At 41.3% G+C, this 23,591-nt stretch overlaps 1 protein-coding gene across 3 annotated transcripts in view; it reads right to left on the bottom strand.

The window, feature by feature from the left end:
• The window catches only part of WT1 (WT1 transcription factor), a 52,083-nt gene that overhangs the window by 15,080 nt on the left and 13,412 nt on the right, over window positions 1-23,591 (bottom strand). For 2 of the 3 annotated variants that reach the window (XM_024752635.1, XM_024752633.1), the window contains exons 4-5: window positions 20,019-20,096; window positions 18,919-18,969 (exon numbers count right to left, since the gene is read on the bottom strand). In XM_024752635.1, the coding sequence (XP_024608403.1) occupies window positions 18,919-18,969; window positions 20,019-20,096 (129 nt within the window). The remainder of the gene's footprint in view (window positions 1-18,918; window positions 18,970-20,018; window positions 20,097-23,591) is intronic. The other variant, XM_024752634.1, reaches the window with a different exon arrangement.

The raw sequence follows: 23,591 nt of genomic DNA on the forward strand, positions 1-23,591 counted from the left end.
AATGAAGATATATTTCTCCACAAAAACTTGTATACATTGTTTATTGGCGGCATTATTCACAACAGCCAAAAAGTGGAATCAACCCAAACGTCCATTGGCTGACGGTGGATAAAGAAAATATAGTATATTCCTAAAATGGAATATTATTTGACTATAAAAGGAATGAAGTACTGGTACACGACAAGGACAAACCTTGAAAACATTATGCTAAGAGAAAGAAGTCCGTCACAAAGGACCACCTGTTGTGTGACTCTCTTTATAAGAAGCGTACAGAACAGGCAAATTTATAGAGACAGAAAGTAGATGGGTGGTTGGTTGCCTAGGACTGAGGATTTTGAGGGGAAATGGAGAGTGACTGGTAAAAATGTCCTCAAATTGTGGTACTGGTCATACAACTGTGTGAATATACTAAAACCATTGAACTGTACACTGCAAATGGGTGAATGGTATAGTATGTGAAATATATAAAGCCGCTTAAAAAATTACCTTGGGGGTGGGGGAGGGATAAATTGAGAGACTGAGACTGACATATACACACTACTATATATAAAACAGATAACTGATAAGGACCTACAGTGTAACACAGCGAACTCTTCCCAGTTCTCTGTAATGACCTGTATGGGAAAAGAATCTAAAAAAGATTATATACGTATATGCATAACTGATACACTTTGCTGTACAGCAGAAAGTAACGCAACGTTGTAAATCAACTATACTCTAGGGCTTCCCTGGGGAGCAGTGATTGAGAGTCCGCCTGCCGATGCAGGGGACGCGGGTTCGTGCCCCGGTCCGGGAGGATCCCACATGCCGCGGAGCGGCTGGGCCCGTGAGCCATGGCCACTGAGCCTGCGCGTCCAGAGCCTGTGCTCCGCAACGGGAGAGGCCGTAACAGTGGGAGGCCCGTGAACTGCAAAAAAAAAAAAGAATGGTGCTGCCAGATTTTGCCTCAGAGGCTGTGAAGAGATGCTGCCTTTGCTTGGTTTAGCCTTCTGCATGGAGCCAAAACGTGACTCACATGTTTTGTAGGGCTGAGGGATTTTTAGGCACCCGACGATAGAAGTCTGACTTATTTAAAGTTCCACCATCAAAGAGGAAGAACTTGGAATCTCCTGTATTGGGAGCTAATCTCTGGATGTTATCTGGATTCCTGGAGCGGGGTGGGGACAGGACATAGGAAATAGACTTCTCTCAGGATACTTGTCCCAGTAAATGAGGTGTTGCACCGCTCAAAGGGGATGTCATAATCCTCACAGCCAGATGCAACCAACAAACAAAAGAAGCAACAAGACTGTACCTACCAAATACGCCACTAGATTCTTCTACCAGGTCCGTGAAAAAGAAAACCAGCCAGGTCCCTGCTTATCGGCTCTTGTGTCTCCATAAGACAAACTCACCAGTGCAATTCCACCCAGTAGAAACCCTGCAACAGCACACTCTTCCCAGCGTGGTCTGCCTAAAACACTGAGTACAACCCGTGGGCATTCAGTATGGTAATAACTCTCTTTGGGTAAGTAAAGGAAAGCAAGTCAGGGGACTCGGAACCATAGATTAATAAAGGCAGAAAAATCATCTACCCTGACCCCCATTCAACGCTTCTCCAGCTCATCCTCATGAGCTGGACAACAGGACTGGTGACTAGTTTTGAAGGCAGCCCACTCCACTTGGGGAGAGCTCTAATTGTTAGGAAAGGGCTTTCTAAACTGAGCAGAAATCTGCCTCCTCATTTCTGTCTTCTGGAGAACCAGAGAGTATTACTAATTTACAGCCGTCTCTGTGTATCTCCTCCACTGTATGGTAAACTTGGCCTTGAAGACAGACAGACTGACTTGCTCCCCTCTGTATCCTCTCAACTTTGTGACTGAAGTAAGGTGCGTAGTCCTGAAAAATTCCCAGAGATGGACTGAATCTAACTCCTCTTCCACATGACAATCCTTCAGGTACCTGAAGACAGCTCTCCAGACTACAGAGCGGTGGCTCTCACAACTACAGTGTGAACCGGCATCTAATTTCCGTGCTTTCCAGGTCATCCTCTTCTTCATCCCCTTCATTTTATGAAGTCCCTCTCAAAGTGTAGGCTTAGGATGGACCTCGGTACCCGTGAACAGTATTTAAATAAGGGACTGAGAAAGGAGGATCACAAGAGTCTTTAGAGGGACTTCGCCAGTGGCGCAGTGGTTAAGAACCCACCCGCCAATGCAGGGGACACGGGTTTCATCCCTGGTCCAGGAAGATCCCACATGTCACGGAGCAACTAAGCCCATGAGCCACAACTACTGAGCCTGCACTCTAAAGCCCGTGGGCCACAACTACTGAAGCCCGAGCGCCCTAGAGCCCGTGCTCTGCAACAAGAGAAGCCACCACAATGAGAAGCCCACGCACTGCAACGACGAGCAGCCCCTGCTCGCTGCAACTAAAGAAAGCCCACACGCAGCAACAAAGACCCAAAGCAGCCAAAAATAAAATTTTTTAAAAAGTCTTTAGAAACAGAGAAATAACATAAATACCTAACACTGGAGAGTATATGCCTTACCCAAAGAGATTCCATTCCGAATTTTTCAAAATCAGTATGCTAGTCAATACAATGTGTTGTGCCCACAGGCTGCCAGAGCTCAATCCCTGGGCAGAGGGTCTGGGGCTTCCCTTCTCAACCTGGACAGAGTACTGCTAACACATCTAAGAGCACACGCCGTCTTAGCACTCAGGTCAGAGTGGTCTTCCTTAGTCAAATAAAATCTCCAACTCCCACCCTAGCACAAACCACAATTAAGGCAGGTATTCCAACCTTGAACTTGAAGGCGTGATTTTTGTTTTTTAACTGCAATTCAGGACTACACATTTATCCTTCAAATCCCATTCTATTTCTTTTAGCAAGCTATCCTCAACTATTGAAATCTCTTTGATTTGGCTTCCAAAGCATTTGCTTTCCATCCCATTTCATGTTATCTCAACATTTGAAAAGCATCTTTTCTGTTTTCATAAGAGGGAAAAACTCTTCCTTGCTGTTGTTGGGAACTATTATATTAACAGTATGTACAGTTATTCTCTGGTATCCAAGGCAGTGATAAGATCCTAGAAGGTCTCGCCATAGGGCAACCTGAGGGAAGCCATCATAAAGAATCTGGTCATTTAGATGGGGTCCAGTCCAACAGAGCATAAGCAGGAATTAATCTGAGACAGAAAAGCTCAGGAAGATGGCAGCTGCCGTTGGGTCAATAGCTATTGTTAAGACCCAGCTGCGAGCTTAAATGGTGAAGTGAAACAAAGCTTTACCCCCAAAGAGATCAGACTTTAAAAGTTCCAATAAGTATGCTGTGGATGAACCAAATAGGAGTGAAGGTAGGATTCCTAGAGGTCTGAAACCATTAAAGGGCAAGGAGCTATCAGCCTAGAGAAGAGACTTCTGGGGCCAATGATACACCCTTCAAATAAAGGAATCACAGAGCCCCGGATAGTTGTGGGGTAAAAATTGGTCATGACCCAGAGACAAGGGTGTTATCATTCATGAAGCTGATATCAGAAAGCAGATTCTAGAGGACAGCATGAATCCCACCAGACCAAGCAGTTGAGAGACCCCGTATCTCCCTTAGGGTAGAAATGCATGCAGTGACTGGGTCTACCTTCCAAGCCAGGTAATGAGGGGAAAGTAAAGGAACCTTGGCACTACACACAGAAAGGCACATGCACCAAGCCTGAGTGAGGCTGGAATTTCTTAGGGAAAAAAATTGGTACTTTATAAAAAGTTTTCATGTTTTTCTGTTCTGTTGCCTCATAAATTTCTCTTTGACAGATAAGATAATGGACTTGGCTGAATGACAGGGGAAATGGATTTGTTGACTCTTCAGCCAAGATAATCAGGGAGAGCACAATGGGGTACAGTTAGGTGTAATGAGGGCAGCCATGGGTCCAGCAGGTGGGGAGAAGAGCCAGTGGTAACATGAGGAGGCTGAGTAATGCAACTGCTTCTTCCTTCGTGCCCCGGAGCACTGCGTGAGAAGCCACTCACCAGTTCCATAAAGATACTTAAGACAGATCCTTTGGTTTTATTGTTCAACTAGGCACAAAGCGTTCATTTAAGCACTTGGCTCTTAATGATCTTATCCACAAGGACATCAAAAAATAACTAAGCTATATGGGGAGCAAAAGTTAACTTTCAGATGTCTTTTTGCAATAAAGGTCCATTACATTAGTGACCTTCCACTGAGACTAGTAATTCTAGAATAGACTTGAGCACTGCCTTGCATACGATTAACATCCCTTTGTTCTTTTTTTTTTTTTACATCTTTATTGGAGTATAATTGCTTTACAATGGTGTGTTAGTTTCTGCTTTATAACAAAGTGAATCAGTTATACATATACATATGTTCCCATATCTCTTCCCTTTGGCGTCTCCCTCCCTCCCACCCTCCCTATCCCACCCTTCTAGGTGGTCACAAGGCACCGAGCTGATCTCCCTGTGCTATGCAGCTGCTTCCCACTAGCTATCTACCTTACGTTTGGTAGTGTATATATGTCCATGTCTCTCTCTCGCTTTGTCACAGCTTACCCTTCCCCCTCCCCATATCCTCAAGTCCATTCTCTAGTAGGTCTGTGTCTTTATTCCTGTCTTACCCCTAGGTTCTTCATGACATTTTTTTTCTTAAATTCCATATATATGTGTTAGCATACGGTATTTGTCTTTCTCTTTCTGACTTACTTCACTCTGTATGACAGACTCTAGGTCTATCCACCTCATTACAAATAGCTCAATTTCGTTTCTTTTATACGTTCTTAATCTCTCTTTTCTTCCCCATGTGCTTTCCAAAATCCAGCTTAATAGCTTTACCAACAACTCATGCTACTCTCACTGCTCTATGGGTTCCAGAATCTACTGGGGTTTTTTTTTTCCCTACTTTAAGATATTTGCCTCATTTAAGACTAAAACTAAGACAAAAGTCTAATTCTCCATGAATTTCCAGATTATTGGCCAAGGGTCAATAATTTTGCTAAACTGGTCAGAATACAGATTTGGGTTTTTTTCCTTAAAGCAAAGTCACAAACTCAGGTACCTACAGGGACCAAGTAAGTGAGAAAAATAAACGACAAAGGCCCTGGAGAGAAAGACGGCACCGAACTGGCAGGGACAGCCACCCCACCCCCTGCTCAAAGGAGGCAGCCAGGACCCCACTCTACCAGCCAAGTGCTGTCGATCACATAAACTCTGTTGTCAGATCTTTCCAGTCTCCAGAAAAGTCAGAAATCAGGACTTTTATATGAGATCACCTGAGTTTTAAATTCTGGCAAATTATTGAAATTTTAAAGAATCACTGTCAGGTCAAACAAAACGTACCCCTGGCCTAAGGGCCACCAATTTGCAACCTCTGCTTTAAAGGTTGAGCAGTGAAGTTTAAGCCGCGAACTGGAAAATTCCACCTGGATTCTGTTGCTTCCTCCTACATGGCAACAAAGTGGAGGTGGGGATGTGCCTGATTCTTTGAGAACTGAGTATTAGAATCTTCCAAACCCTTGAAAGCTTGAAAGGATGCTGTACTTGAACAGCAGGAATGGTCAGCGTTGCTAGAGCAAAATCCGTAAGTTACCATCTACAGGGGTCAGCGGTTTACCTCTAAAATGTCACTGGTCCATTTGAAAGTAGGCTTAAGCACTGAGGTTACAGATAGAAAAATGTAGTTGCTGTGCAGTAAGTTGAAGTGTATCTATTTTCTATAGTTACTGTAACAAATTACCACAAATTTGGTGGCTTAATAGGACACAAATTTATGCTCTTACAATTCTGGAGACCAGAAGTCTAAAATCAGCCTCACTGCTCTAAAGTCCAGGTGTTGGCGGGGCTATTTTCTTCTGGAGGCCGAGGGGAGAATCTCTTTCATTGCCTTTTTCAGTTTCTAGAACTAACCTGCATTCCTTGGCCCCTTCCTCACTTCACTACATCACTCTGACCTCTTGCTCCCTGCATCACATCTCCTACTTGTCTTCTAGAGTCAAAATTTCCCTCTGCCTTCCTTTTTTTTTTGCGGTACGCAGGCCTCTCACTGTTGTGGCCTCTCCCGTTGTGGAGCACAGGCTCCGGATGCGCAGGCTCAGTGGCCATGGTTCACGGGCCCAGCCGCTCCGCGGCACGTGGGATCTTCCCAGACCGGGGCACAAACCCGTGTCCCCTGCATCGGCAGGCGGACTCTCAACCACTGCGCCACCAGGGAAGCCCTGCCTTCCTTTTATAAGGACCCTTATTATACTTAGGACCCACTCAGATGTTTAGTATATCTCCCCATCTCAAGATCCTTAACTTAGTCACATTTGCAAAGTCCCTTTTTGCCATATAAGGCAACATTCGCAGGTTCCAAGGATGAGGACTTGGATATCCTTGGGGGTCATTATTCAGCCACCAAAGGAACTGGATTTATTTGGTTTCTTCCAGATACACTTGCCAGAGCTAAATTAACCTGGATCCTTTATCTCCAGATTAATCTGCAAAACTAGTCTGAAAGAACATGGGTTCTGCATCTGAAGGCGTGTGTTCCAGGCCCACTTCCATCATTTATTTGCTCTGTGGTCATGGGTGAGTCATCTAAACCCTCTGTGACTGAGATTCATCCTCTACAAAATGAAGCAATGACCTATTTTATACATTTGTTTGAAAACCAAAGAGCTAAGCTATATGGGGAGCAAAAGTTAAATATCACTCAGTAACTTTACCCTAACAAAATGTTCAGGTTGGGCTTCCCTGGTGGCGCAGTGGTTGAGAGTCCGCCTGCTGATGCAGGGGACGCGGGTTTGTGCCCCGGTCCGGGAAGATCCCACATGCCGTGGAGCGGCTGGTCCTGTGAGCCATGGCCGCTGAGCCTGCGCGTCCGGAGCCTGTGCTCCGCAACGGGAGAGGCCACAACAGTGAGAGGCCCGCGTACCGCAAAAAACAAAGAAAGTTCAGGTCTATGGTTATACGCATTCGGTGACTAACAACCACGGCAATTATTTCTTGTATGCTTCTTATAAGCCTGGCGATTGAGATCTATAAAACGTACACTTTTATCCTTATCACAACACTAGAAGTCATTAAGGGTATCACTCTAGACAAATGACTTAGCCTCCCTGGCCTCAGCTTCACGTAAAATGAGAAAAACAGTACCCTCGCCATTAGACTGTTATAAGGTCAAATGAGGTTAGGTAAGTAAAGCACAATGCTTGTTACATGGTATGCCCTCAATAAATGTTACTCAATAGTATTATCCCCATTTTACAGCAAAGAATACTGAGGTTTAAGGAGAGATTGAGTTATTTGCCTAAAGTCAGATAGATGGCAAGTGGCAGAAATGGGGTTTGCGTCCAGGTCAGTGTAGCTCTTCTTCCTTTGAAACCAGCTAGACAATTCTGGTGGTGCAAGCCCATCCTGGGTTCACTTCTATCAGCATGACACTTGAATAATTCCCAGCTCTTTTCCCCAGGGGTGTGAATGAAATTAGCTACATGTGGAGGTTTGAAAAATGCAGTAGGAGTGGGTAGGACAGGAGGATGGGGGCCGGGAGGAGGAGCAAGTTCAAAATATGCACTCAGCATACTTCAGCTTCTGCTCAGAGGCACAATATTTATTTGGTATAAGAGAGCGCCAGGTAAACTGCAGGAAGTGGCCTGCTTATGTGCGATAGAGCAGTTGAAACTGAGGACAATTTTTACAAGAAAATTTCTTTCTACCTAACTGGGAAAATAAACTAAGCAGAAGCAGTTATCAGCAAAGCGTACATCTCACCACATCATTTCTGGCAGTGGCATGGACGGTACATTTTCCTAAACAGCTTGAAAATGCATTAAAATGTATCTTGAGAAAGTGTGCTCTTCCTAGACAGCTTTAAAATACATAAACATGTGACCTTAGAAAGTTTGTAAAAAGAGAAAAATGTCCCTCATCTAACACAAATTATGAGCCCTATTCATGCTAAAAACTTGTACATTGAGGTTCGGCCCAGAAAAAACTTAATGTTTAAAGAGTAGCTTCTTTAGAAATGATTAATTTTGAGATTTCACAGGCACGAGAAGATTAATAAAAAGGAATTGAGGTTTTACACATGAGGAAAACCAGAGCTGCCCTGAAATCCCTTATCAACAGAAGAGGTTTTTTTTTTTTTTTTTTTTTTTTTTAAAAAGAAACTTTTGAGGGCAACTAGCATTTGATAAGAATATTCAAAAAGGGGAAACCACCACCTGTGATTTCTCTCTCCCACCTCTAACCCTTGGCCAGGTGGGCATCCCCCCTTCTTCACCTCTGTCTTCTCACCTCTGCAGAATTAATCAGATTTAAACAGAAGCACATGGGAAAACTTCATACTCTTGTGTATCCAGAAAATGGAATTTACCCATCAACCCTTCTTCTCTCTCCACCTTTGCTACTCAGGCTTATATATGAGATGCTTAGGTGCCTGATTCCTTTTGGTGTTGAAAATACACTTTGCTGCCTGCCTTGAGAACCATCATCCCTGTCTAGGGTGTCAGTTTTGAGGGAAAAGATCAATGGAACCATGTTTAAAAAGTGTGCTTCCTTAAAGTTTAAACACAAGAGATGAGACTAAACACACCACCACTCCTCAATTATTCTTGCCAAAAAAAAAAAAGGAACCCAAATCTAATCAAGCCTCCAGATCTAAATACTTACTTATAGGAAATACAGGGCATGGACATCCAAAGTCAAAAGACTATAAGAGGAAGGGATCTGCCAAATCCTGACTGTGAGATATTCTACTGACCAATTGACCTGCCATCTTCAACAAATCATAACATGAGAAAAAAAGAGGAAGTGGGGGCAGGGAGGGCAGTTACAGCATAAAAGAGACTTAAGAGAGGACAATCAACAAAATAAAAACCAACAAAACAATAAGCCCCTGCGCAAATGCTCACCGTGCGCAAGGATGAGCCAGAGACAGCCGGACTTGAACCGTTCAGTTCTAGAGGCCTTAGAGTCAAGAAGTCCCCGCGGAAGCCTCAGTGGTCGCATCAGAATGCTTGGGTTTAAAGCTTTACTTTAAAGCAAATGTAATTTCCCTACAGCCAGAGTAATTTCAAAACTCACTTTCATATCCATTTATAAAATCTGACTTGGGAAAATGAATAGATATAGAATTACCTTTTTGTACATATTCAGAGCTGGTGTCGACCTAGCACAACTACCTCTAGTTCAATACAAATGCTATGTTATTCTCTTGCCTGAGTGTTATGGTTTACAGGCAATATTTAAATAAAATTCTGCACAAATATTATCAGCAATGCCATCGAGCCATCCTCTTTTCTTTGTGTGATTTAATCGTTTATAGTGGAAGCACAACAAATCAGTGTATATAAATATATGTGATGTATAATGTATACATACATGTATGCATAATACAACACATAAATACATAAGATAATACATATAAAGTATATATCAATACAAACAACAAAGGATTACTCTGCTACTGAGAACATAAAGGGAAAGGCTGAAAGATGCAGTTTCTTTTACTAATCCAGCATAGAAAGTAGAATCTAAAAATGAAACGACCAAGTTAAATTTGACTGAGTTTAAAAAAAACACAATATCTGTAATCTGATAACTTATGAGTATAAAATTTCCTCAGTAGTCTACAGAAAACAATCAGCCATATTTTTACTTGAAATATTTACTCTCCTCCTGTCCTCAGGTGTTTCATTTCAGTTCAGACCTCAAGAAAATGACAAGTTTTTTACTTTTAATTTAAATATATTTTATGTCACTTTTCATTAAAAATTATACTATGGTAATAATTCTAACTATTGTACTTTTTAATGAACACTTTTCCCATGAGCATTAGAAAGAAGGCTCCTCCCGCCCACTCCATCCTTCATTTATTTTCTATCCAGGTCTTGTACATCCCTGCAGCATCCAGCTCCACATCATATCTGGAGGGGAAGAGGACTCACCCCACTTTCACTAACTCTGACTTTTTAAATTCTCTACTGAGTATCTTTTTTTCTTTTTGCTCACCATCCTCTGGTAACACAGCCTCTTCTCCTTTCAGGGAACCACCTCTCTCTAATCCCACCCTCAGGCTCCAGGGGTGAGTACATGCCTATGGCCTGGCCAATCAGACCACTGCATTCTCTAGCTACCCAATCCAGGCCAATCAGAGGCTTCCCTGGGTCTTTTGGTGGAGAAGAACCAATAGGGAGGCAGTCTTCTTGTGAAGCTGCAAGTGCCAAAAAATAGCTATTTTTGCCACAGTGAAGAGAGCCTGTCTGAGAGGACAGCCAGCACAGAGGAGAGCAAAGACAAGGGACAATGAAATAGTGTTCTAAAGACACTGTCTCAGCCCCTGAATCCACACATGGGGTTTTAAAACACAATACAATAAGCCGCTAAATTTAAATTCCCTCTTTGACCTATGCCAGTTACAACTAGGGTTCTGCCACTTGCTGTAGAAAAAGTCCTGATAATACATAATCTAACAGTTATCTAGAAGTAATTGGATTTATTTTTCAGCAAATACATCAAAACACGATACCTATAAGTGAGTACTGCAAAAGGTCCCTTCAAAGTATTACCTTTTGGGTACTCTGCTCAATGTTAGGTGGCAGCCTGGATGGGAGGGGAGTTTGGGGAAGAATGGATACATGCATACGTATGGCTGAGTCCCTTGGCTGTGCACCTGAAACTATCACAACATTGTTAATTGGCTATACTATAATAAAAATTAAAAGTTAAAAAAGTAAATAAATAAAAATAGCCCTCCATCCACATTTCATGATAGACACAAAACTCAGAGAAATGACATCAAGAAAAAGGTAAAAAATTAAAATTAATGTATTCATTTAAAAAAATATATTACCTTTTGGAAGATGCTCACTTGTTCCAACCATGCTAGCTATTATTGCTAAAACTTGTTTGTATTCCTCTTTAGAAAGTTTCTTTATAGTCACAGCTCATATGTTTTCACTTCCACGCAGCCTAGTCATTAGCTACTATTTAATAGGGAATACAGGCTTAGTGGTTAATAGCCTGATAACAACGCTTGTATAAATCAGCCATTATGAACCATCAAGCTTTCCTCACGACTTGAAATGGTACACAAACCTCCTCCAACTGACTTTTTTCTCTTATTTCACACTCAGAGCAGAGCTGGAAGCTATTTTAAATCTAGTTTCCCATAACAGTTTGGGGAGAATACAGCTCCCCTCCAAAAATAAAACTCCACGCTATTTACTGGCTCCTACTGCTGGGAAGAATATTTTTAGGCATGACTTTCCTTCCTACTTCAACACATACAAACATAGGAATGCATGTCCTCCTAGATCACCTCATCAGACCATATGAAATATCTGGATCTCCCCTTACATGCATCTGGTATTGAAGTGCTACTTCATCAGAATCCCAGTTTCATCTAACTCACTGGGTTCTATAATATCAATGCTTTGGCTCTATGGCCAGAGGCGCTGCTAGATTCACCCCAGGAACAGCTGTCCCAAATTCACGATAGACAAATTCTACACAGGGAAAATGAGCAGGATATTTTCAGCCTGGTCTCAAAGGCTCCCACCCAGCTTGCTCACACTCTCCTAAATCTGAAAAATTTTACTCAACCATTCTCAATTACTTAAAAAAAAAAAAAAAAAAAAGTCCTCCCTAAAACCCCAGAATCAAGCACAGTGCTCTTAAGACTAAGCCCTTTTCTGCTTCTCCAGTTGAAATGGAGGTTTGTACATGTGAAGGGCACGTGCATAAGCATCTCTACCAAAGGCACAACCTTTCGGCTGACATTAGTAACACGACAAAGTATTTCAACGTGAAGAAACAAAAGAAATACCTTGTAATACATGCACAGGAATCACAGGCACTCTCAAAGAGATTTATGAAGCCAGAGGCATTACTGTTAAAATTCCTGAAAAGGAGAAATTCAAAATAGAGACATCTGACATACAAGACTTGAAAAAGAGTTGAGAAATGCCATTCATGTTCTTGAAGAAAGGACTAGCAATTTTTCAAAGGTCAAAATTCTCCAAAATTAATTTTTAAACCTGATGTATTTCATTCAAAATTCCAATTAAGAGTTTTAAAAAATAAACTTGTTACTTTAGAATGGGTCTTTATTTCTAAAGATAATATAGACAGTTGTCAATGTACTCTGCACTGGTTCCTCTATTCTTTTTTTTTTTTTTTTGCGGTACGCGGGCCTCTCACTGCTGTGGCCTCTCCAGTTGCAGAGCACAGGCTCCAGACGCGCAGACTCAGCGGCCATGGCTCACGGGCCCAGCCGCTCCGCGACATGTGGGATCCTCCCAGACCGGGGCACGAACCCGTGTCCCCTGCATCAGCAGGCGGACTCTCAACCACTGTTGTCACCAGGGAAGCCCTGTTTCCTCTATTCTTAACATCTCACATTATTAGTACGGTGTATTTGTCACAATTAATGAACCAATATTGATAAAGACTTTCTTTGAAATTAACAAAATGAATCTAAAGTTCATCTTGAAGAATAAACAAGAGATAATAGCCAGAAATAGGTTGAAAAAAGAAATACAATGCTAGGAAAATTTCCTATCAGGTATTTAAACAGACTATAAAATTATAGCAAAGAAAACAGTCTGATGCTTGACAAAAAGAGCCGGACTGATCAAAAGAAGAGAATAACGAGTCTAGAAATGGATCCAAGGAATCTGATAGGATTCAAGAATTGATAAAGGTAATATACGAAGTTAATGAGAAAAGGATGGATTATTCAAAGCAGTTTGGGGATCCTGGCTAGTCATCTAGAAACAAATCAAGGTGGAATCCAATTGCAAAATAAATTCAGAATAAATTAAATGTTTAAGTGTTAAGAAGTCAATCAAAAAATATACCAAAATACAATAAGTAAATTTTTTTAAAATGAGGGGACTCCCCTGGTGGTGCAGTGGTTAAGAATCCACCTGCCAACGCAGGGGACATGGATTCCATCCCTGGTCCGGGAAGATCCCACATGCCGCGGAGCAATGAAGGCCATGCACCACAACTACTAAGCCTGCCCTCTAGAGCCCCTGAGCCACAACTACTGAGCCCGCGAGCCACAACTACTGAGCCTGTGTGCCACAACTACCGAAGCCCGCGTGCGTAGAGCCTGTGCTCCACAACAAGAGAAGCCACCGCAATGAGAAGACCACGCACCACAACGAAGAGTAGCCCTCGCTCGCTGCAACTAGAGAAAGCATGCACGCACTAACGAAGACCCAACGCAGCCAAAAATAAATTTTTTTTTAAAAATGGGATTGGAGAAATCTTTTCTATATAAAAGCCAAAAACTTGTAACTATGAAACATAAACTGATAATTTTTACTATGAAAATAAAAATTTCTGACAGAAAAAAAACCATTAATAGTTAAAATACAAACCAGATAAAACATTTGCAGTACATATGACAAGCAAAGGGTTAATATCCTTAGAAACAAAGATCTCTTGTAAACCAATTTACTAATAGATGAACTATCCCAGCTCCTAGCTAACCAACCCCAGTTGCCCACGGAGCCTCTTCTCTCTCAAGGACCCTGTTCCAGCAATTCTATCCCCTCCCATCATTAATTTTTTTCCCTCTTCTTGAACATTCTCAACAGCAAACATGCAGGTACTTCCATCTAAATATAAATAAATCAAAGCAATAAAAAACCACCTTCTCCTGACCCTCTTTCCCCGTTGAGCTAGAACCCCATTTCTTTGCTCCCTTTTGCTGCAAAACTCCACGGAAGTGTGTTAACTTAATACAATGTCTCCAGCTTATCTCCTCCTATGATCTCTTAAACCCATCTCTACTAGGCTTTTGCCCTTTCCCTCTAATCTTTTCAGAGGCAACTACAGTTAATAGTTCAGTAAATGTTTCCAGAATTTCTTCTCTGCAGATACAAATATACCCCAATACGTTTAAAAACTAGTTATCTCTGTATGGTGAGATAACAGATGACTTTTCTTTTTTTCCTTTATAAAGTTTTGGTACTGTCTGAATTTTTTCAATATATAAGCCTGTGTTACTTTTATAATCAAGGGGAAAAAAGTTGTTTTCATTTTGATAAAGTCACTATCTTAGCCTTAAGAACACTACATCTGTGGCTTTGCTTTTAAAATGAAGAGTTAGAAATAAAACTAGAATAAATGAAATTGTTCACTTTTAAGAGGGAAAAAAACCCTACTAAAAATAAGCAGTAACCCCTCATTCCAGAGATGTATTTATTTGGATGACTTTTTATGAGTGCAGCTTCTATATTGATGTCTTTCTAGCTAGAGGTTATGATTTTTTTCCTTGGATAGATGACGGAGAAGGATAAATGGTGAGCAGAGGGTCTCAGAAGGGCCTAGGATGGGATCACAGAATGAGAGGTCCAAAAGGCACCTTGAAGTCATGAAAGAGATTCTCTACTCATCTGATATACCTTCTCGCCCTCCAACACACACACACACACACACACACACACGCACACACACACACACACACACACACACGCACACACACACACACACACACACACACGCACACACACACACACACACACACACACGCACACACACACACACACACACACACACCCCTTTATCAACAGACTGGAGCCCTCATTAACCCCTCCCTGCACCGAGTCCACCATGATCCTCCTTCCCAGCTTGACCCCCTTCATCACCACCTTCCTTTGCTATCTTTCCTGCTTGGCTTCTTTCTTCTCCTGACCTGAACAAACCTGTTATTCATCCTCCCGTTTATGAGATAAAACTAATTCCTTGCTTTAAAACAGAACAGTTAGAAACACAGTGTGGAGATGGTAAGTCTATAAAGCCCAAAATACTTTTTAAAGTGAAGTATTTTTAAGAGGTTGAGAATATTTTCAAAAACACTCCCATGAAGGTCGAAACACAGAACTCTGCAATGGCCTATAGAAGTGCATTTGCTGAATTAGATCTAAGCTGAAGCCAATCATTTGTTATAAAAAAGAAAAGGACACAAATGTATACCTATGCATGGAAAAAGGTCTGAAAGCGTATGCAACATAATAGTAATAGTAGTTTCATCTGGGCCACTGGGGGGAGTGTTAATTTCCTTTCCTATAAAGTTGTAGTTTCTAACTGTTCTATAATTTATACATATTACTTACATAATAAAAAAATTAAATACATGAATTGAACATAAGCCCAAAGAGAAAAGAAGGGGAAAGACAAAAAGCTAGGGAGGGGAAAGTAGCAACAGGGAAGTGGCAGAGAAACCGCTGAATTAGTCCACGTTGAGAGGTACAGGGCAGACAGCTCTAAATCACAGTCCTCATCTTTATCCTGCAAACCCAGGAGAGTCCCCTGCTTTGTTCTGGTAAGTATGGCTAACAGACTCTAGCCAAGTCCAACACAGTTGAAATGCATAAATGTAACCATATAGAAGAAGAAATTAACAGCTTCATCCTGGGAGTGGAGGAGTACCCTCAGGAATGCTGGTATTCCCAGAGCTGCTTCTCTCCACCTTTGTGTTTGCATCACAAGTTCCAGGAGCCCCTGAAAAGCAAGCTATCCATTTTCAAGAAGTAAATCTCTTGGACGAATACCTTCTGTTCACTGGCTGGAGAGGAAAGGTGCTGGGCTGTGTATTGGAACTCCAGCTATCTCTTCTGGCACAGGTTCTCAGGGATGAGACCATGTCTAGTGAGGATTTTCTCCAGATTCGACAGCCTTGGCCCTACCAAAACACGCAGCTTTGTTTTCACCATACATCACTCAACCTGAGTCTTTCGTTTTTCCTTTCAAGCATCCACAGGTCAAATACTGTGTGTTCCCAATGGTCTGAACTTCTTGGACCAGCAAAGGGACATTCATTTTGCTCAGCACTCCTTTCACATTTCTATTGTGTTCGATTTCCCACTCCCCCTACCCAAGTCCCCAGAGAATAACTTCTTCCTTGTTTTAATAACCTGGACCGCAGTCAAGGTTGATGTGTTTCTCCATTTTGCAGGATATTTTCTTCAGAAGAGACAAAACAGAGGCTGACAGAGTAGCAGGGCTTGGGAGCAGCGTTAGGAAATCAGCAGGCGTTAGGAACACACAGAAAATGATTCTAAAGAAATACAAAGCAGACAGCAATGCGAGGCACCGTACACAGAATTATTCATAAAGGTGGACTAGTGCTTAGAAAGATGACCCACTTAGAAAATATAATTTCATTTGTTGGTAAGGAAAAGGGTCAGAGTTAAGAAAGTGGCTTCATAAAGTACCTTCTCTTTGACTTAAACTGAAACACAATATTCTCCCATTTGAGGTCATAAAAGTAGCTCTGATCCCTATGGGCATGCAGAGATTAGAAAATGAGTAAAGGGAGGAGGAGAGAGGAGTAAATCACTGGTAAGATTCCCTCCTCACCACCCCGTTTCATGTTTTCATCTCGTCTTGCCCATGTCCCCCCTACAATCCTATCCCCAACCAGTATAATAACACTGCTCCCCAACATCTAACGAAAGATGTCTCTGTGGACTTGCTTAAGCAAGGAAACAAGCTCACTCTTTTTTTAAAAAGTAAAATTCTCAAGGAAAGACGATGTGAACAAATATTTAGTGGGCGTTAGTGGGAGGCACATGATCTTTTAATAAAAACGTTATAATGCCTCTTTTTTATGAGTGATTTAGAAACTATATCCTTTTTCTCCAAAACATGACTCAAACCTCCAGTATTCATGTTACAGATCTACCTTGTCACCATGATTTTTCTTACTACTGATTTCAGATAGTGTCCAGACACTAGTAACAGATACATGCAAAAACACAGTTATTTCTCTTTGTCTTTCTTCATGGAATATCTTTTCGCAAATGTATTTTCCGTATTAACAGCATTTTCATACCATGGCAAAGGAAAGCAAATATGGTACAGAGAATAAAGATACCTACCCAGATTATGTACCCCCTGGGGAAAAACCACTTTCTACTGGGATATCAGCTTCAACTGAATCCAGTTCTCAGCTGTTCATGGCCTTGGAGGAAAGAGCTAAGGAGTTGCTATTTTTAGGGCTAAGAGAGGCAAACCGCGTGGGTCATGATGTATTAGTGAGCTGTAAAATCAATCTACACATCTCAACCAGCATTTTTTTAAATGATATGGAATAAAGTAGAAAGCATCAGTATGCACAGCATGTAATAAGTATTGTTTTGTGAAAACTTCTGTGTGTGTGGGTACATCTGATCTCAGTGTGAAAAGGTATTTCTAACCGTGGTCGCAGTCTAGAAAGTTTAAGAAACTCTAATCTAGGGCCCAGATACTGGAGTCAGACAGAAGTGGGTTCCAACGTGGCTCTGACCCTTACTTGCTAAGTGAACTTGGTTAGGTGGCTTAACCTCTCAAGCTTCCTCATGTGGAAGATGTGTGTGAACATAATACCCTAGGATTGTCATGAGATCAAAAGAGGAGAGGTATATAAAGCCCTTCACACCCTGCCCAGTAATGTTAACATCCATCTTCAGGTAAATGTTCAGCTCACACTCAGAAGCAAACATTTAGTTGACTTACAAAAGAGAGAAAAACACAGTGTGAGAGAACATATTAGGAAAGTAGACAATTGTAATGTTTTGCTCTCCAAAGAGTTACTCTTCTATAGGACTGTCTACTGGAGGAGTCCTTGATGCTTTTTATACAACTCTCTGGATAGAGAATTCAAGAAATACATTTTAATTTCAGGAATCCTTTTCCAAAATGTAAGCACCAGACCAATGAAAACACTTCTAGTTTTTGTTTCTTACACAGGATTGAACAAAACAAATTATTTGCATTTTGTGCTTCATCTTTATAACATAGCTTCTGACTCCCTAGCAGGTGACTAATATCACGTGTCTAAAGATCTTAAAAGGTACCAAAATTATCTCACCTGTGGAAAGACCCAGATTCAAATACATGCCAAGATTCCTTATATGTAATTTTCGTAATTAAGCAAATAAACTAACCCTGTACTCCAGCATGAAGAAAGTTAAAAAACTGAAAACACACCACTCACTCCACAATCATGTTCTATCTATTCTTGGCATGTAGTTTGGGGAGAGTTACTGAATTCTGATTACAGTAGAGAGAAGAAAAGCAAGGGATCCAGAAAGAAAGGTTGGGACCACGAAACATAGGACAAGTTTTGAGTAGGTGTAAAGATACAGTCCTAAAACTGTCAGCAGCCCCTTGGATGGAAGTGGGGAGAGAAAAAAATCCAAGTCCATAGCAGGCTTTTTTACTTTTGGGTCTAGAGAGACGAAGTGGAGATTTGGTTAAAATAGAAAAATTGGGGGCTGGGGGTGGAAAGAAGGATCTAATAGTGAGTCTTAGAAGATGAAAAACAACTTCACTAATCACTGAAGGATGATCCAACAAACAGGACTGAACCAACAAAAGAAAGATGAGAAGAGGAAGGCTGGTTTTGGTGTTTAAGCAGAGAAAATAAAATCAAAAGAAACAGTTACAGAAATGTCCTAGGGTGCAGGCTCTAAGGCTGGGGAAAACACAGATGTTTAGGAATTTTTAAAAGTTTTTGCAGAAAGTCTGGCCATAGACTTGGGGTAAAAATTAAGTTCTCCCTGAGAGATTTAAAGGTAAATAGAGAAAAGGCAAGTTAAGTATGGCTGAAAGATTTGACCGATCTAACAGGAATATGTGTAATGCCACAAATTTAATATTTTTTTTGAAACGTTCACCAGGAAATGAGCAGGGTTGCTACAGCATCATTTAAAAAATTTGTTTTCAGGGGTATGTTGATGAGAAATGTCACCACCTCCATTTTTACCCACAGTATATCTACAATAAATAAGAGCAGGCAGAGAGAGACAGAGGGAAAAAATGAATAGATTCTTCCCATCCCTGTGCACCAACTGCTACCCTGATTACCCATCCTAACTCCTGCATCACCCCAGGTGCCAGTCAACAAGGCCTATGTCATTTGCTTTGCCATCATCGCATTGTCCACTCACTTGCTCTGCCCTTCTGTCCATTTCACTGAGCTGGAGCTCCCAGCAGCAACTCTAGAAGAGAAGAAGAGGTGGGGAATGGGGACTGGAGCATGCGTGGCTCTAGCAAGCCCCCCAGATCCCACAGTCCAATGAGAAGCCACTAAATACACAGAGATGTAAAGCCAGCTGTCTAGTCAAGAGTGCTGAACTGAGGATTCGATCCCACTGGGGCTGATAGAGTCGGGGTGTGGAAGGCATCACAAGGAGGCTGGAAAGAGCCTTTGCTTTGGAATCAGATCTGGATTTGGAATCCCAGCTCTACCACATAGTATGATGTGAACTTGGGAAGTTACTTAATTCTCTGAGCTTGACTGACTTATTTGGAAAACAGGATAACAGTACCTAGGCATCAATGCCATCAGGAAGATTAGATGAGGTGACCTAGACGAGTACCTGACACACCACAGGCGCTTCATGACTGTCACATCCTACTGCCCACCAACTCAGATTTGAAACTAGAAGTGAGTTCTTTTACCGTTTAAAGCAAGTCCCACCTGCTTTGTTTTTTCAGTTCCAGGTGCAAAGCATTGCCCCTACCTACGTTTGATTGCTATGTTCTCCCTATTCTGGTTGTGTATCGAGCGTGATAAAAGCCTGTTCAGGCAACCAGGTGTGAACACATCTGACTTTGGATGGTCCAAATCGTCTTCACTCAAATAGAAGTTTGGATCCTGGACTTTGTAAACTCTAAGCATTTCTTGATAAGAGAATGTAATGATTAACCGCTGTGATATCACTAGCAAAACACAAATATTAAACAAGTTTGAATGGACAAAAGTTCGAAGAACTCTAAAACATTCTATAAGGAAAGGCCATATTAAATTTCCCCAGTATTCTCAACCCCCTTGTTCTAGACAAGAACATCCCCTGTTTATATTCCTAAAAATTTAATACTGAACACCACTGACCACCTGGGAGAGGGAGGAAAGCATCTTAATTCTACAGACGGCCATGCCTATTCTTCTAAAACTGTACTCTCTTCATATGGTATAGGGACCTTTAAAATGGTTCAAACAAGTGTAAGTTACTGTTGAAGGGAAATGGAGTAGAGAAGACCTTACCCCTTTAATGTGGCTCCTAAGTTCATCTGATTCCAGGTCATGCATTCAAGTTGGGAGGTCATTTGGTATAAATTGTCACTGTTAGAGAAAAGCATCCAGAGTTAGAAATGCATAATACAAAAGACACATACACATGCAACTGTTTCTCCAAAAAGCAATCCACTTTTAACTTTCCTTTACAATGAAAGCCTCCACATTTTCCAGAATGACAGAATACAGGAGTCTGAAATGATTTTCATTTCATCCCACTGATCTCTGCACGTCGTTCACTCCACACACAGCGGAAAGGATGTGAGAATAATTTGGAAGCCTTTAAAAAACCTTAGTAGAGCACACACTGAAGTTTCTAAAGAGGTATTAAACCTCTGAAGGGAAGAGGCTGAAGGGAGTGAAACTTTGAGAGGCAACACAGGCTGGATAGCTCAACATTAAAGTTAAAAGCCTGGAGCTGAAAGTAAAAAGACAGCAGATTAATTATTCGTGAAAAGGCCGTTAAGTTGTTTTAATCAAAAGGATAAGTATCATGTGGATTATAAGGGCCTGAAAAGCCAAAGAGTGATGGGTGACGGATGGTCTAATACTCAAGGATGTGACAAGCGACAGAAAGAGGATGATAAACCCTAGATACAACTGAAGGAATCATTCTCTATAAATTGTAGAGTCACGGAGTGTTTTTTTTAAAGCCCCCAACTCAGTTCTAGATTATATGAGGGAAAACAATGGCTGATCATTTACATTAATACCCCAAAGGAAAAATATCCCACCATATAAACCAACCAAAAGTTTTTCTCTCCCTTTTTTTTTGCACATACAACTCTTAAAAATATCATTATTACATATGCTTTAAAACACATCTCTAAATGCATTATAGAAGAGCTATCACATCTATTTCCCAAAACAACACCCTTCTCAAAGTATCCCGCATGCACAACTCATGAACATCTTTATTATATGCTTTTATGTTTATTAATTTATTAATTTTATATTTATCTCCTTCCTAAAAAACTAGCACATAACTCAATTACCAGAAATCTCCTGAGTAACCAAGCTCAACTAGGAATAAATGTAGTTCTGAACCGAAATGGTTAATTATGAAATTTGAGACCCAAGAGATTAATGGTTTGTCTGGGAACGCTTGGTCTAAACACATTACAGAAGAACATTTCCACTCCACCTTCATGGCAAAAGGGAAAGAAGGTAAGAAGCTTTCAGTATGTAATGTATGATACCAGATTGCAAATTCTGGACAATATCCACCTTGTCACGGCATTCCTTTGGACCGCTTCATCCATCGGGCAGAGGTAACACCAAAGTTTAATTAAGAGGTTTTGTAAGGCCAGCCAAACTGGGGACTTGTGGAGGGGTGAGGGAAATTACAGTATTTATCCCTTGGAATAAATGAACACCATGCTCTCTCTCAGCATAGCTTGATAAATCATGGTGGAGTCCATCTGCCTCTCATACAATCACTGAAAATTATTTGGAATTCCTCAGTGGTGGGTACACAGGATAAGGAGGAAATCAGATTCCAGGAGGGAATTTTACGTATGAAATGTGAAGTGACTTCAAACTCGAAGTACGTGTAGTTTCATTAGTCAGTGCATATCTGGACCCCATCATTCATCCCTGTGTCTGACTGGCTATTATGCTACCACAATATCCTACATATCAATGGAAAAAAAAATGATTAGTTTCTCCTGCAGCTTCCCTGTTCACAGCAGTGGCCGGTGCTGGTCTGTGCCACTACATTTCGCAATTCCACGAATTCTTGCTGTAAGGCCAGTGTAATTAATTCCTGAAGGACCCCAATTTTTATTAGAAGTGCCAGCCTGCTGCATTTAACATGGGAGAGTTTCTTGAACTTTCTTTGGGCTGACAGTTCATTAATAAGCGGCCTCCTCCACAATCTCTACTGGTTTTTGTTCTCCTGCGCCTTTTCATCAGGCAATCCATTTATTAATCTTGCCATTAATCTCAGCCAACAGGCATTGTATTCCCCAGGCAGCTCTCTATTTTTGTCACTGATTTTTAAAAAATTGTTCACCAACTAAAATCACCCAGCCCCAGTTGACAATTTTCCTAGGTCCTATTGGGATGTGGGATCTTTCTGAAATTATTTCCTCCTTGCACAAGACTAAGAACACTGTAATTTTCAAGAGGTCTGAGAAGCAAGATGAGTGACAGAAGTTTACACACATGGGTCAATGAGTCCCAAATATCTAACTTTATGATTTAGGAGTTTTCTCACAGACTTAAAGAATAGTCCAGCAGATTCCTAAAGAGAAAATAATTTTAAGGACATTTTCTTGGCCCCCAGAAAGAAAACCTTCTAAAATACAGAATCTATGTCCTATATATGTATCTTCCTAGTGGGTGCTTGATAAATACTCTACCACACTGCCCAGTATGGTAGCCACTAGTCAGACATGGCTATTGAGCACTTGAAATATGGAGAGTACCACACGTTGAAATAAGATTTGGGCTTTTGAGGTTAAATAGAATATTTTAAAAATTAATTTCCTGTTTCTTATTTTTTTTAATGTGGCTATTAGAAAATTTCAAATTACATAGATGACTTGCATTATGTTTCTATCGAACAGTGCTACTCGGTAAATGTTAAGACCTTGAGCATATCAGTTCAGCTCTCTGCACCTCAGTTTTCTCATCTGTTAAATGGGAATATTAATCTCAATCAGTCTAACTTTACCAGGATGTTGTGAGGCTCTAATACTGGCTCTTTCAAGACTACACAGATAATATATTTTAACTTTTTCTAATCCATCAAATTTTGTATAGTACATTCACACATCACCAACACTCCTCACAACAATTGTGAGGCAGGTGTAATTATGATCCCCATTTATCGGAGGAGGACGGGGGCTCAGAGAAGTGCCTAGTGCTGACTTGCCTGATGCCCCCACCTCTACCCTGCTAGGCCCCTTTAAAGGCTTCCTGGCATTATTTGACCTCTGAACCTTGTCCTCTCACTACCATTTAAATGATAGTAAAAATAATATAGTAATACAAACAGGAGTCTGGAGGCGAAACAGCACATACTCAAGGGAGCATCGTGACCTTCTCTGTCTCCAAGATGTGGTACCCAACCGCATCCTCTTCACCTGATTAAGAACAGTGTGCCAAGATCCCAGTAGGACCCTCACTTCGGTTTCAGTGGTCCTGATAGCTCAGCTTGCAAATCCTCATAAGGGGAGAGAAGGTGGAAAGGGCCAATGGGGAAGGACTTTCAGAAAATCCCCAAGCAAAAACCAAACAAATAACAACAACCACCAAGTAGGTTTCCTGAGGCTGGCCATAGGATCAGAGCACAATCTTAAACCACATCCTGCCTTCTGTTGGCGGCAACTCCTCAGCGGCTCAGTCAGTCGGCTTGGCTGGCACCATCTTTCAGCTGGATGGCAGTGACAGTAATGACAATAGCTGCTGCTGGGAGAGGATAAAATGCAAATTTGAACTAAAAATACTGGTCCCAAGCATGCTCAAAATATGATCTCTCTGGGCAGTTGGTCAACACCCAGCTCTCATCATGAAAATCCACGAAAAGAGGCAGCACCA

The sequence above is a fragment of the Neophocaena asiaeorientalis genome, unplaced genomic scaffold, assembly GCF_003031525.2.
Source record: "Neophocaena asiaeorientalis asiaeorientalis breed wild unplaced genomic scaffold, Neophocaena_asiaeorientalis_V1.1 scaffold196, whole genome shotgun sequence".
NCBI lineage: Eukaryota > Metazoa > Chordata > Mammalia > Artiodactyla > Phocoenidae > Neophocaena > Neophocaena asiaeorientalis.